At 34.0% G+C, this 16,714-nt stretch overlaps 1 protein-coding gene across 22 annotated transcripts in view; it reads right to left on the bottom strand.

The window, feature by feature from the left end:
* Nucleotides 1–16,714, bottom strand: part of LOC107992684 (collagen alpha chain CG42342) — a 194,021-nt gene that overhangs the window by 14,245 nt on the left and 163,062 nt on the right. For 17 of the 22 annotated variants that reach the window (XR_009832234.1, XM_062083206.1, XM_062083203.1 and 14 more), the window contains 4 exons: nt 13,003–13,182; nt 10,499–10,604; nt 4,873–4,961; nt 464–590 (listed from right to left, as the gene is read on the bottom strand). Coding sequence is in view for 21 of the 22 variants with exons in the window: in XM_062083206.1 (XP_061939190.1) it covers nt 464–590; nt 4,873–4,961; nt 10,499–10,604; nt 13,003–13,182 (502 nt within the window). In the remaining variant the exon portion in view is untranslated. The remainder of the gene's footprint in view (nt 1–463; nt 591–4,872; nt 4,962–10,498; nt 10,605–13,002; nt 13,183–16,714) is intronic. The other 5 variants (XM_062083219.1, XM_062083220.1, XM_062083213.1 and 2 more) reach the window with 1 other exon arrangement.

Genomic DNA, 16,714 nt, shown 5'->3' on the forward strand with positions numbered 1-16,714 from the left:
CTCTCCCTCGTGTCGTTCGCGATAATCGATCCCCTAGAGATGAAAATCATTAATTTCTCTCTCTCTCTCTCGCTGCGTAGATAGAATAAATTATCGCAATGATTTTCGAAAATAGCATCGATAAAACGGGGATAAACGAGAGATTTGATCTCTCTCTCCTCGGGACGAGATCGAGTAAGAAACGATAAGAGAATAATCGTGGGAGGAGAATTCACACCGTCTTAATATCCAGACGATAGGAAGATAACGATACGTCGATCGTGTCGAGGGCAAGAAAAAAAGTATTATGGACAGATTTTAAAGAGGCTTTTTCAAAGAATAGCTGTGACGAGCGTACTACGTTACAGATCCACCAGATATGAAGAAGTGCGAGGGGAGGAAAACCCTTTTTTATTTTTTTCATTGCATATCGTCATCCATCTTTTTCTTCAATTTCGCAGAGGAATGGCTCTTGAAAATCTACCTGGTGAGCCCGTGTCTCCCTTGGTTCCTTTATCGCCTCGGTAACCCCGTTCCCCGGGATCACCCTTTGGACCCGGTAGACCGGGTGGGCCTCTCATCAATGCCACACCGCTCTCACCCTTGAAACCCTATAACGTAACACTGTAAGGTCAGGTCCAACCAGGTCCTCCAAATCTTTAAACTTTCTTTTTTTTTTTTTTTTTGAAAATCTTTTCTCTTACGACGAAGCGTTAATCGAAGGTGTCGTTTTTAGGTTAGGATGGGCACAGAGGGGGAGGAGATTCGGTTCTTTATTCATCTGATGGAGATTATATCTACACCTCGGCGGGTCGATTTTGGCACCAATTCTCCTCTGGAGAACTCTCTTCTCTTTCTCTCGTATTTCCCTCGATTTGGGAATGACTCGTGCCAAAATCGACCCAGCACGAGGATTACGATTGACACACTGACGAAACGCTAATTTAATCGGAAAAAAAAAAAAAAAAACACGAAATGTTTTTATTCTACGGGTGTGTATACATCGCATGCAATATCGACGATGGGAACGCTCGTTAGTAGGGGGATCAAGTTTAGTAGAGAAATGGAAGCTATTGAAATTTATCCCCACTTTCCTCTCTGATTTAATTTCAATTCGAATCAAAAAGTATACCTAATTTCACCTCGAGTAATAAAAGAGATACTTGTCTGATCCGAGAGAAAAGAGGGGGTAAAACGAATCAGAAGAGGGTCAAAACATTGACAAAAAAAAATATGTATATATATATATAAAAAGAAAAACAATAGTGAAATTAGCTGCGTATGACGTACGAATATTTTTTCGAAATCGACGTGGTAAAGCTACCAGTAGTAATAGTAGTAGTAGTAGTGGTAGTAGTAGAGGGGCTGTTGTTTGATACTTACGCGACAATCGCAGGCTTGCATCGATCACCGGTCGATAAAGTTGCGAGAGCCTCAAAGCCGGGGGGTAGTAGTATTAGTTATTAGTGATTTGTACCGACACACACGGGGAAGAAGTAGTGTGGTGTTACTTTGCTACATTAAACACAAATTAGTTACACAAGCTACGTACACTACGCCAAAGACTATTGACTAAGATAAAAAAAAGCGATGTCACGCAGTCTCTCTCTCTCTTCCTTTCTCTCGTTCCCTTTCTCGCTCGCTCTCTCACCTTCACCATCTCCTTCTTACCCTCCACCAACCAATTTATTCTTTCGCCAGAATTTCGCAGTCGTTGTTGTTACATAGCACATCATGTGTGGAGAGTTTGTTAGATAAAGTTCAGTTTGCAAACTTGCAATGTTGAATGTATTTATTGATCCGTTAATTCGATTAAGTTTATTCGAGAATTGGTCCCCCTAAATCTTTGGTGGAAATCAAATTATTCAAAGGTTTTTAAGAAAACTTTAAGAATAGGAAATTTCTCTCTTTTTGAAAAAGGATATTTTTTTTTAGAACCATCTCTCATATAAACTCCATCAAAATATGCGTAGATGTATTCTCTCGTTAATCAGTGTTTGTGAATCAGTGTTACTCTGATTGTCAATTGTGATTAATGATTATTCTTATTTTAATTGATATGTAACCGTAATTAACGATTAGGCAATTAATCGTTAATAATTAAATTGGTTATTTTGAATCGTCAGTTGGTTAATAACATTTTAAATTTTTAATTTTCAGTTATTTCTTAATAATTACGAACTTGTAGTTATTTTATTAACAATAGTAAAAATTTCGTTAATAATAATTATAAAATAAATTTAATTTGTACTTAGCACTTTAGACTCAAAAATATTCGAATATTATTATAATTCAAATAAAATTGACAATTTAACGATAGTAATCATTAACGATCGCCATTTTTGATAATCAACCCTTAACCGTACATTATCCTTCTTCGTTAAAATTCGTTCTATCCATTTCTCTTTATTTTTCAGATGGATATTAAAACACTCGCGTTTTTAAATCGTCCAATTCATCATTTTTTTCAAAGAGTTGGTGAAATAAAAATTCAGATATCGTTTAGGATACAGTCAAGGATTATCGTTTCTTTGAATCATTAATCAATCGATCAAAAATTTCACGTAATGTCAGATATTGCTTTTTTCCTTGTAAACTCGAGGAAACGAAATCCTCGACGAGTGAAACCATCATTGGTACGAAAAATTCCGGTGCTCGAGGAGATTGAAACGAAATATGCATAACGTATCTCTCTGAAATTGTAATTTGAAACAAAAGTGGCTCGATTCTTTTTACCGGTCGAGTATCCTCTTTCTTTCCAGGCCACCAATAAACTTACGATTTAGCAGAATTCTCCGGTTAACTCGACGACGTACAGGGTGACTCGTTTAAATCCACCCCCCCAAAATATCCTCGAAATTATCCAACGAAAATATTTCGAAAATTGAAAATTGTGTGATGATACAATTTCTTAAGTAAAAGAAATTAAGCACAAAGGATATTTAATTTTGATAATTTTGTTTTCGATAATCTAAATAGGAAAAATAACTTGGGTTTCTGAATGACTCACCAATTCCTGTTAATAAAATACAAAAATCTATGATATAACGAATATATAACTAAACAGTAGAATAGTACTTGTTATTTCGAATCGAATTTACACAATTTCCATGATGCAAAATATTTTTTCCATCGACAAAAAAAAATTCAACGATTCAAACGAGTCACCCAGTATAGAAATATATATATATATATCATATATACCCTTTCTGTCGCGACTTTCTCGAACCTTCTCCTCGCTATCCGAGGATCGTGCGTTACCAGAATATCGATCGCGACTCGTTCCGTCGATATGATACATTCGATACAGATATAGAAACGAGAGAGGTGGTGGTGCACGGTGATTTTATCGGCGTTCCACTCGACCGCGAACCAGCTGACTTAATTAACGATTCGAAACGATCGCTTTTCCTTTTTCTCTTTTTCTTTTTTCCCCGTTATTTGTCTTTCGAGATATCCGGGAGAACGTCGATTTGATAAATATGCGAGCATACTTACGGTTTCAAGCCTTAAAAAGTAAAGAAATATAATAAGTTGAAGTTAATTATTCTTATCTTTTCTGTGGTTTCTTTCTATTCGGTGCGCAGGTGTGTGTAATTTGGTCACATCCATCGTCAGAAGAGAGTACATTTTCCTTACTGCGAGGAAGGCATCCCCCTTTTTTTTTATCGCGGTTTAATCTCTTCTGCGACGCAAATAGTAGCGGCTCGAGGAGGTGTTTTTTAAATTTATACTGCACTTGGAGGGTACGTGTTATTTGCTGCCACCAACGTTTCTACTTTTCTCATTTGCCTTTTCCTTTTCTCTTGCGGTTCAATCAACTCGCGCATCGAGTTCTGGACGGTGACTTCGGGACCGAGGAAGATCCCTTGGTGCGTCGAGACAATTTTATATCAGTCAAGCGTTTCGCAAAATCGTTAGTCTCGACGCAAAAGAGAACGTCGTCGTGTCCATCCATCATCGGAACGACGATGCAATTTAACGGTTACTCGTTTCTCAGTTTATTAAACGAGAAGAGGCAGGTGATCGTGCCATACGGTGTGCCAGCATGCTCGCATGCGTGCTCGATAAGATCGTGCATGTGCTTTCTTTCGTGATTTCCATGCAGGTGTTTCAAAGCGTGAATACATAAACCGTCACGTCATTCCGCAACCGATCGGGGTGGCAAGCGACTTTGAACCTGGATCTTGAACTTTTACATCGATTTCATTTCCGGAATCTAGACGTTAACGCGCGTTTTAAATTTCGACGGAGAATAAAGAAAGAATTTTATACTCGAGAACGATAATTTTAATCAACTTTTATCTATCTATTTATTTATTTATGCCTCCCGTTTTCGCATTCTACGATTGCAACGCGAAACACACTCGAGAATAGAAAACACTCCAGCCCAGAATCGAATCACTCGAATCGAAAGAAACAACTTATTAACAGTCTCTTCCCGTAAAGATAAAGTGACTTTATTCTCGAATATACATCACGCGCTGTACGTACATTTTCTCGCCCATCCGACCAGGCAAGAGCACAATTCGTCGATAATATTTGACGAGTTGAATGGCTCCGAATTGCAGGAAATCAACGTTAACCAGTTCCAACCAGAGTCATGCATACCCTTGCTTACGTTGAGCAATTTCTACCTAGCAATGCTCTTTCCCGTTACGTGCAGATACGCATCACAGAGGAATTTCACAAATTCCCAATTAAAAAAGGGGGGGAGAAGTGTGGTTGAATGTTAAGGAAAATTTTCAGGTGGATGAAGAGGGGGAAGAAGGATGTATATATTTTCGAAAAAGTGTTTCGAAAAAAAGAAAGAAGAAGGGGAGGGGGAGTACGGTTTCGTACGGTCTCGATTTGGTCGGTGGTCGTTCGCCGGAGGACCTCGCTGAAGCTTACCCTCTTCCCTTGCTTCCCCCGGGCACCCTTCTCTCCCGGCAGACCGGGTGGTCCCGTCGGACCCAGCTCCCCCTTCTCGCCCTGGGGCCCTGTGTGCGTGTACATCACGTGCATGAAATAAAACGCTTCTCTCGTTTCGCGCACGCACTCTCTCTCTCTCTCTCTCTCTCTCATCATGCATAGATCGATTATCATCGGAGGAGCTACCCCCTCTCTCGAGGGTTGGAATATTATTCCTTCGTATTTCTCTCTGCTGTGCGTGTGCGTGTGCGTGTTACGTGCAATATCGATTTTTTTTTGGAATTAGCATCTCTCGAGACGGATTTATTAGGACAAATTGACGGGACGTTAACCCGCTTAAGCTTCAATTCTTAGAATTCTTGGAGAGCGGACGTTTCACTGAGTTTATACGCGATATTTCACCTTCTTCCATTCGATTGAATTCAGACTGGAGTCGTCTCCCCATTTAAACCGGTCTCGACTCTAAGTGGGCAATATCGTTTATTTATATTTATATATATAAAATTGTACGTGGCAGTTTTGAACTTTTAGTTATTAAAGATTTTTAAAATGCTAATTCGGTAATCGATCTGCACGAGTGAAATTGTTTACACGAATGTACGTACCGTTAAAGCCTGTGTGCAAGTAACATTGTTGTAAATCTTGAATTAGTAAGATGTATTTCAAAGGAGAGGGAGGAAGATGTTGGAGGAAGATAATTAATTGACCCTTGCTTTTTGCTCGATTGTATTTCTTAGTAATTGGAATACGTGGCATCAGAGGGATTTAAATTTTATCTACTATTATTAGTCAATTTTGCAAGAGAATATTAATAATCATTTTATTATGTTTTATTTTATATTTTGAATTTTTCCTCCTCGTCGTGATAAAACGAATTAACGTTCGAATAAACTTTTGGAAGGAACTGAAATGTGGAATCGTTGTAAATCTTGAATTAATAAGATGTATTTTAAAGGAGAGGGAGGAAGATGTTGGAGGAAGATAATTAACCCTTGCTTTTTGCTCGATTGTATTTCTTAGTAATTGGAATACGTGGCATCAGAGGGATTTAAATTTTATCCACTATTATTAGTCAATTTTAATAATCATTTTATTATGTTTTATTTTATATTTTGAATTTTTCCTCCTCGTCGTGATAAAACGAATTAACGTTCGAATAAACTTTTGGAAGGAACTGAAATGTGGAATCGTTGTAAATCTTGAATTAATAAGATGTATTTTAAAGGAGAGGGAGGAAGATGTTGGAGGAAGATAATTAACCCTTGCTTTTTGCTCGATTGTATTTCTTAGTTCTACTATTATTAGTCAATTTTGCAAGAGAATATTAATAATCATTTTATTATGTTTTATTTTATATTTTGAATTTTTCCTCCTCGTCGTGATAAAACGAATTAACGTTCGAATAAACTTTTGGAAGGAACTGAAATGAGGAATCGAGGCTTAAGGCTATACTTAGGCATTTGATACCCGAGCTCGGTCGTAAATCGCTTTTGTTGCGCTCACTGCTTTCCACGCGCGTGTACGTGGACAAATGATGGCTAGAAAGCGCAGAAAACGCGTGATATACTATCTCAGGATCACCGTTCCCACGTATTTCGTGGGTGGATTTATACGCTCCAGTCGTACAGGGCGTTTTCTTTTTAATTTGATGATACTCGGCTCTGATTTCACATCCGATCGAAATTTTATTATGCGATTTTATTACTTGGAAGGATGAATAGTTTCGAGAATTTTTCTTCGTTTCTTGGCGCACCCTATATTTCTCTGTTTCTTCTCGTGCTGCAAATCCAGAAGTCAGATTATTTGATAAATAGTTGAGATAAACTTTCCTCTCGATTGCACAATCATTTTTAGATTTCGTTTGAGTAAATACCAGAGACAAGTGATAAATCTCGCGTGATATTCGTTGTTGGAATCGTTTGGAAAGCTTACCACCAATTTTTTTCGATTCAAACACTAATCCGAGATTAGAAGGGAATTATTTATTACACCGCGTCCCGTGAAGTGAAAACATTTTCTCGTAAATCGTTGAAGCTGATTGCGTTGTGCAACTTTTTGTAAATTTAAAAAGAAAGGGATATAATCTTTCTTACATTCTTACATAAATAATATTTGCGCATAAAATATCGAGAAGAGATACTAATTGTTAATAAGAAAGCAGTTATAGAGACTCTGTTTTGTATATCTTTCCTGTTTTTCGAATTGAAGACAGCTTGTTCCAATTATTTCCCTTCAAGACAAAACCGATAAGAAAAGAGTATCCATTATGTGCTAATAAAAATCGAATTTTCTCCAATCGAAATTTCATCTCGATAATAAAATTAATTTAAATTAATACGACAAAGCGAAATCATCCAAGAGACAATCGATTCGTTAACGGTAGGAATATCGTGAATGTAGATTTACAGTTGCTAGTATCCCATAGTAAACTCGAATAACAGTTCCATCTCTGAAGGGGCATTAACTGTGCTACATTCCGATCGATTGAAATGAAGGCTGCATCGAATAGGAGGCGCACCTTAATGCGAATCAATTCCAGTGCAAGAAGATAGCAGCTCGCTAGAGGGGGCGCTAGATTAGCGAAATCTGATCACGTTCACTTTGTACGTGTGTAACCACTCGAACCAAAGTGTGCTCCCTCCTCCACTGTCACTTTTCCTTATTTTCCACAAGTCGTATCAACGTTGCGGCAAAAACGTGACGAAACACTATTAAGGAAGGTCGTTAAATCGAGATACTCATTCTTTTTCTAAAAAAGAAAAAGTACAATGATTCGAAGTGTGCAGTTTTTGATCGAAAATCCTTTTTACGTAATTTATGTTAACGGTAATTTTATCAAAAGTAATGTCTTTAATCTTTGTTTGTACAATTTTTATAATTGTTTATATTGGAATGATTTGAAATTTTTGATTAAAATCCGCTTTACGTAATTTATATTAACATATAATAATTTTATCAAAAGTATCTATAGTAATGTCTTTAATCTTTGTTTGTACAATTTTTATAATTGTTTATATTAGATTGTTTTTTTATGTCTGTTTTTAAAATAAAAAATTTTTGTTTGTATTAATTTTATATTAACGAGCTTTACTATTACGTATTGTTTGACGTTCATTTATCCAGGAATGATACAATGCCACAAGTTTAATGATATTGGATAAATACTAGGAGAGTACAAAGTTGGATCGGTTTCAATCTGTTGTTGAATTGTTTGTGAATAACGTGTACATGTTTTATTGTGAGATATATAGCTTTGCAAATTACCTATTGAGAAATACTTCATCCTCGGATTATTTGTTTGTGCGATGCATGTATCGTTAGATTATCCTAGAAAATATTACATCTGTTAAGGCTCGTAAGATTTGTTAATGAATAGTTTTAAAAAGTGGAAAATATTTCTGTAATATTTTCTAAGACACTCCAACAAAAAGATTGAAATGGAGTATGAATACAAAACAAAAACTGGATGCAAACATCTTTTTGCATTTACGTAGAGTGTTAATGTATTCGTGGGCGATTTTTGAAGAGTCGATTTTAGATTAAACAAACATAAAAGTATTGGTATGCAAAAATTCCGCTCGACTCATCGATCAATTTTGCATTATATCGAAATGGAGATAGAATGAGGTGTATTAAAAAAAAAGAAGAATTCTTGAGAAAAAAAATTCATCTCCATCTTGCTTCGTTGAAAATATTAAATTGTTTACGACTTAAAAAATAATCGTCGATCGTTCGATATATCAACACCCTGTATTCGAGTATGAATGTGCAAAAGATGTTCATTTCGATTAATTTTGATTAACTGCATACGAATATATCATAGAAACGATGAATGGTATCAAAAATGTACGATTTGAAATGGAATTGCTTTGTTTCAAAGTGGATCCTTTTTTTTCAGAGAATAGAATTTTTCTTCCTAACGCATCACAAGGATATCTTTCTTTGCTTCGTTAAACGATGTCACACGCTCTTTTACCATAGCTCAAGGCTATCGAGAGATAGCCTCTAATGCTTCAGTCATCCCGTTCATTCGATCATTTCTTCTCATCTAACTGTGTCAAAGGAGGAAGTGAAATTATTTCTCTGAACATAACGTAAGGGATGACTTTCTTTACGATTCGAAAAAATGACGTTGATAAATTGACGTTTGTGAATTTTAACAGAGAGAACATCGTACGATTCTTATAAAGCAAACATAAGCTGCAATTTTAAATTATCCTTGGATCGAATAGAAATTAACGTGTACACGTGAAATTGAAATTTCGAATACATTTGCTCGAAGAAGAAAATTGTTTGTCCCAAAATAATCTTCCTCGAAACAAAGCAAGCAGTTTCAAGAATATTCGTAGGCTTGATTAAAAGTCGAAATTTCCTCGAACTTTTTAAAAATTATATTAAAGATTCGAGAGATTCGAGCGACGTTCAAATTCTTCGTAAAACAATTTTTGCGAATCAAAATTTTTTCATCCACATTTTTTCAATGATACGAATATTATCAAATAAAATTTCGAAACGATAATTCCTCTTAAACAAATATACGTTATAAAAATACTTCAAAAAAGTTATATAATGCCTTTGAACGTTCAATTAACAATATGAATATTTAAATTGCAATCCATCTTTTTGGAAACGTAGCTTGAACGAGCAAATTTCCTAGAGTGAAAATCTTTAAGTAAATGTAAAGCTTCTCTGCTTAATTTTCTGTGTATTTTGGATTGAAATATAAGTAGATTGTAGACGAGGAAAAAATGCAAAAAAGCCAACTGAGATAACGAGTGTACAAATATTGTTGCCCAAATTTCCTAAACGAACACGAATAATCTGTTGTAATTGGTATAATTGGTAATATGAATCTTCCGTTTTCTAATACCACGTTTTACGAAAATTTACACATTCTCTCTAATGATGCAACGATACACTTAAATGTAATTTCGCTTTTACACACACTCTGTATAAACTTTTTTCTTCTTTTTGTGAAATATACAATTCCAATAAAAAGTATTGAAAAAGAATTAATTTAATTTAGAAAAATGCAGATGGAAAATTTTGTTTCCAATAAAAATTATGCAGATTTAAATACATATTTTACAAAGTTCAAGGAACGTCTAGAAATGTGATAATATTTACACGTACAAAGTGACTGGTAACATGAAACATCCACTTCAATAAGGATAGAAAAAGTTTGTAAAAATATAAATATTCATTTTTCCTGAATTGCTATTTTTTAAGAGAGCAAAACGTATGCTTTGTCTCAAAATTCCTCGCTTTCTCTTAAGTTTCCGGTTCTTCGAGAATTCCAAGTACTTATAAATATTCCATAACACTCTCAGAATATTCTCAGAATTTTATTAAAAAACGAAACGGTATCTCAGCAGAACAATATAATCCATTATTATCATCAATAATATATATCTTATTATAAATCTCCTTCGAAATGAATCTCTCATGTTATAAGACACCTTATAAGTATGGACTTAAGAGATCTAGAAAACATAATTTAAATCGCTTCATGTGGTCTTATTATGCTGCATTAATATATTATCAGTCTGGAGAGAATTTAAATTATACCGTGTATATATATATATGTATATGTATATATACTTACCAGGTGGTCCTGGTGGACCAGGGGGTCCTTCGAATACTCCAGTTGCAAATGGTTCCCCGTTCAAAGACGTTGTTATACCTCGGTCGCCTCTATCACCCTTGTCACCCTGCCGAGAATAACGTTGCTTCAATTAATGAACGTCTTGGAAGGAGATTAACGAGTTTGATAGGGAATCTGGCCGGGACATTTGATGTTGATATATATCGTTTTTAATTTTAAAAAATGCTAATTACTACTGGGAGGAGATTGTATTTTATAACGGTGAAATATTGGGAAGCATTTATTTTTATTTGGAAATATCGTGGAAATGTTGCATATTCTTTTTTGGAGATTAAAGAAAATTTTTAGAAAAATTGATTAAAAATTAATCGCATCAAACGCACAAACGATTAAATCATTTAATAAATTGTTTGATAATTATTGCATCAGATGAAGTTTATATTATATTTCTACTTTTTTGATTAAACTTTATATCAAAAATCAATTTCACCTCGTTTGAATGATTTATTTCGAACGAAACAGGATTTTATTTCCAATTAATTATCATTCAGATACGTAAGCGAAACGAATTTGTTTAATTAAATTGCTTGTTGTTTTATTCTTTGTGAGAATCACAATACACGTATACGTTAGGCGACGCTACGTAACTTTAAAGACACGCACACAGAGTACGTGCTAATTAATTTAAGTGCAAAAGTATATTAGAGAAGCAGGGAAAGCTTTACCATTAACCTTTACGAGTGCAATTTTGCACAAATTTTATTCATATACATTCTCTTCTCAATGCTTAACTCCTAACGAGCATTCTACATCATAATTTTATTTCTAGATTTCTCACAGAGTTATAATGTCAAAAGAAATATTGGAAAATAAAGGAAAAAAGTACACCGATTGAAATTCAACAAGCATGCTTTCTTTTACACACTGATCCACTCTCTTTTTTTTACATGTTATCTATAGAAAATTTTGGAGAAAATCCATCGAGCACTTGGACAAAAGTAAAGTCGCCCAATAGGAGAAGTAAAAGGTTGGTAGACAGAGATTTTTGAGGTATCTCTAACAGCCAATTGTAAAATGAAGCTTCTACGATCGCAGCCCAATTAGGTCAATAAGAGGAATCGAAGGAAATCGGCCTAATCAAAGTCGATGCATCCTCTTCCTTCCCTTTTATTTGCTCGAATGTAAGCAGTTTTCCAGAATACTTTGATCGTGGTTAATAAGCTTAATATTTTTTAATCGTGAGAATATTGCTTCAGTAAAAACCATTATTTGTTTATTCAAGTTTCGATGGAAAAATTAAATTATCGTCGGTTTGGTTTATAGTGAAAAAGTAATCGAGTGCGTTTGATTAGTAAATTGATGGATTTATTTTTTAAATTTTTGGCCAGAAAATTTCATAATTGGAAAGATAAGAAATTTGTTGAAGAAATGATTCTTGTAAAAAATTATACCTTTAAAGTGAATATGATAAAGATACTAGATGATCCTTTTCGCGTTGCAACACAATATTCCTCAAGTTACAATGAAAATTTACACTGACTTCTCGCTACGGTTTCTCCTTAATAAAAAAGAAACTAAATAACGTGTATATATATATATACGTATAAAGTTTTATGTATTTTATATTCGAAACAAGAAAAGACTTCATAAACTCTGGGAGTTGATTTCACCCTTTCAAAGTGATTTTCTGCAAGAACGAAAGCTGTTCTTTGCCACCAAGTTTCCAATTAAAATTAAAATTTTCAGGGTGAGTGAGTTCTCTTGTATCTCGAATTAAGAAAAGTTATCATCTCTTTATCGAATCAGAATACTTGTTATATCCATATTCAAGTAATTTCAAAATGAAGATCAGTTTTACGAAGGATTGTTATTTACATTATTTCAAAGATATCACGTTAATTCACGAACAACTGTCTTGGACAGTCTTTGCTATAAAATAATGTACATGTAAAGGTCAGAACTCAAATTCCAATTCCAATACTCGATACGACCAGACAAAACTAGTTTATCAACGCCATCTGTCGTCAATCCTATTGCAAGTTTAACTAGTTAAACAATACCAATATTCTCTACTTGTTTTGACCAAGTTAAAATCAGCATTAACGAAACTAGTCAAAACTAGTCAGGAACACTCTGCAATGCCAATCCATCAAAACTTAACCCAATTGGCCAATACTGGACACCAAAAATACTAATCACCACCGAAATCAAATAAACTGGATTAAAATCCAACCTAAAATTTTCTTCGATGCTAAAAATATTCGGAAACAACTTAACAATTACTTCCAATACCAACAATATAACATATCTCGACTGAAAAATATCCCTCCACGCTTATTCATCACTTATTACGAACACTTTTGAATTCCTTCACTTTTTAAAAATAAAACCAGCAAACTTGAATTGTAGCGCAACTCTGTTAGTTCTTTATTCTCCAAAAATCGAGCCTCTTCCGCGAAAACTCATCACCAAACGAAAATGAAAGAGCATATCGAGTCATTTACCTTAGGACCCGCGAGTCCAGGTGTACCAGGCGGACCAATCGGCCCGGTCGATCCCGGTGTCCCCTTTTCACCCGGCGGCCCAACGTCACCCGGAGCTCCTTGCCTTCCCTCGTGGCCGGGAAGACCCTCGGCACCCGGAGGACCGGGTGGCCCCGGTGGTCCAGGCTCGCCTGGCTCTCCCTGTTACGTTTCCAACAGTGTTACGTCGTTACCGCTTTCTTCCGCGAGAGCCCTCGACAAGGAGTGTCTCTCGGTACTCGTCGGTTTGTGCCACAGGCGGAGAAAGAGAGACAGAGGGGGGGAGGGTGTAAGGAAAGAGGAGCAGCGGAGAAAAATCGTGGGTGGTGAATTTTATTACAAAGAGGCAGAAGAAGAGAGAGAGAGAGAGAGAGAAGAATAGGAGGAAGAGGACTGCGGACAGAGATAGAGAGAGAGAGAAAGCGCGTTGAGAAAACTGTGCGTGTATTCGTTTTTATGTTATTTTCTTGCTCGATCGTCGGATTAATCGGAGTATGATGACTTGATTTTGTAATTTTTGTCTCTGGAGATTTCTGATATTGGAAAGTATTTGATGAAATGCATCTTTTTTGGAAAGGTTATTTTTAGGTTAGGTTATTCTTAGTGATTCGAAGATTAATCATGGTTCTTGGTGAATTATTTAATTTTGTTTAATCGCATCGTTTTGCGTATATTATGGGAATTATGAATTTGATAAAGATGGGTATAAATTGCGATTAACCTCTGCGAGTTACGAAATGAAAAATCGAAGATGTATGTTATCGCAGAATGGATTCTACAAATGTAAATGAAATTTTAATTAGAAATAGTTCCGTGAATCGCTAAATGGGGATTAGTTATAATATTTCATCTTGATCTTTCCATGTGACGTGGTCATAGCAAAGAGTTAAGTATTAATTTATAATCTCGACAGTGAAATATGATTGGGATCGAAACACTTGTAGTTAATAGTTAAACGTATGATTCTTGCAAGAAGATTATTAAGCTGCTCGTCTAGTTGAATAATGAACTGTACACGATATATATTTTTACAAAGTGCGGATTATTGATGGGAAACACTCGAACGTGTTCGTTTTTTTATTATTAATTACACGGGAAACTTAAACTTTGAAAGAAAATTGTTTTGAAAAAAAAAAAATATCAACTTTTCAACGAATTTTCGAAAGGAATACAGTTTAAATTATATTTTAAATTATTTGTTACACGATTTTAAAGTACTTTGCATAATCATCAGTGATATTGAATCACTGAACGCGAAATAAAAATAGATACTTTACGTAACAAGCATGACAAAGAGGTAAATATAAAAGGTGTTGAAATGGATAATATTCAAGTGTGTTTGCCCATAGAAGCTAATTCAACGTATTCGACTAAACAGAATCAAGAATGAAAATTTCCCAAGTGGATGTTAAATAACAAATAACAAATTAGGTATTCATGATCTATTTTATGAGCTATTCTATAATTAGAATATGTTTTGCGGTTGAGAAATATGTATCTTTATGATGCAAGAAGAAGTATCTTGATCAAAGATACTTTAACTACTTATCAAAACTTATCAAAACTTTCATCTTGCACGACATGTTTCAAGGTAAATGTTGTTTGAAGTAAAGTTTGTAGTAATGATTCAAGACACAAAAAGAAGAATTACCTCCAACTTATTTATCTCTTTGAACGAAGAAATTGATGTTTTTTTAAAGCCGACTAATTTCTCATTATATTTACATATCTCTTAGAATATGATTCCAGTTAATATTTTGCCAAGTGAATCTGTATGATGATTATTAATGAATTTCTACAAATAAAGGTTTTGAATCGAATTTGAAAAAACAAAAAATGTAAATGTGTATAAATGAAAGTAAAAAAAGTCAATCTAATTAACATACTTATTATTCCACGCACAGTTTTAAATTCTGAGAGCAATCATGCAAAAATACTGGTCAGAAATACTTATTCAGAACTCGAGTGGATGCAAGTAAACTTATGTAATAAAATTTCTGGTAACAGTTTCTAGAAAAATATTTTCACTTCCTTTTGGTACATCGAATGTTGCACAAGCATCGTTTAAAATTGTATTTATAAACAAGTGTACAAATAAAAGAATAGGAAAACTAATTCTAGTATAGCGGATATAATCTATTTTAATAACTCTAGCTATGGGCATGAATAGTGTACATTAAGAAAAGATTTAATATAGTATATATATGTATATATAATATAGAATACACGAGAACATTTTACATTATAACTTATTTCAATGAAGTATGGACCTCTTATGTCTTCTGTCTGATATTTATCATTATCCACTTTAATTGGAAAATAAATTCCAATTACCCTTCTCGTAGGAGGTTGTTGGCAAGTAAAAACACTTTGCACGTGAGTAAGATGAAAAAATGCTTTCGGTAACCGTACACGTTCAAGGTATACATTACCGTTCATGAATATCCGGATACTTTGGTTGATTTGTGGCAACAGTGCACGAATATTAAAATTGATGACACGATTGACGATCAGAAATAATATTTATGAGATCAATGTCAGGATAGATTATAAATGCAAATTATTTATCGATATAATAAAATAATATTCTTTTTTTTTTTCGATATTCAACAAATTTCGATCGAGTAATTTATTAATAGCGACGTTATCAAAAAATTGGGATCATTCGATACCATAAAATCTGTCGAATAATTCAATCAATGTTGGAATGTTAAATGTTCTTGTCAAAAAAAAAAAATTTAAATATCGTGAATAACATCAAATCAAATGGTTATCAAAATTTAAACTGTTTTTGCAAATGCAGAATTGCATTTTGTCAAAAGAGACAACCCAAGTGTACGGATATTTTTTTTTTTTTACCTACATGGACATATGTATACACAATCGTACAAAAATATATCTATTTGCATACAATTTGATACTACATTCATCTAATGTAATAATACATAGCGAACAAGTTGTGATAAATCTTCAAAAAAAAAAAAAAAAGAAAAAACTTACGACTGTAATAAAATTTCTGAAACAGGAAATAATGGAACATGCAATACACGCACGTGCGCGCACTTTCGTTCATACAAGTGCGTTGTTGAATATGCGTGACATATTGGATGTAAAATGGCATGCAGAGAGAACAGGACCGTGTTTCCTTCTTTACGTCTCACGAATACCTTTTCTTATTACAATTTTTCCTCTTTCTTTTTTTCTTTTCCATCGCCATATATATATAAGGTGTCTCACAATGAGTGACTTTACGTGAAAAAAACAACCGAAAAATAGTAGAATATAAAATTAATATGAACCTCTTTTTTATTTTTTTTTTTTTTTTTGTTTGAAAGAAATTAAATTTGAAAATTCTTACACATGGTTTTGACTCTTTTTTTCAGCAATTTTAAAGAATATTCAAATTTAAAATTTTCTCTGATGAAAAATTTTTATTTTGAATTTTTGTTTTCACATGTAGAATCATATTTAGTGAAATCATCGATTGTAGAACACGCTATATGTATACATGTGTAATTTTGTAGTCATAGGCGGTTACAAATTTCTCTTCTTTCTGAGATTAATTCTATATAATATATTTTTAAAATAAAAATTAATCGTTATATTAATTATAAAAGAATAACCTCATTTTTCAAATTTCCTCATTTTTTTAATGAAAATTTTACTGTTTTTACTGTTATTAATTCTCCATTAC

This window comes from Apis cerana, linkage group LG12 (assembly GCF_029169275.1).
Source record: "Apis cerana isolate GH-2021 linkage group LG12, AcerK_1.0, whole genome shotgun sequence".
In the NCBI taxonomy this organism is placed as follows: Eukaryota; Metazoa; Arthropoda; class Insecta; order Hymenoptera; family Apidae; genus Apis; species Apis cerana.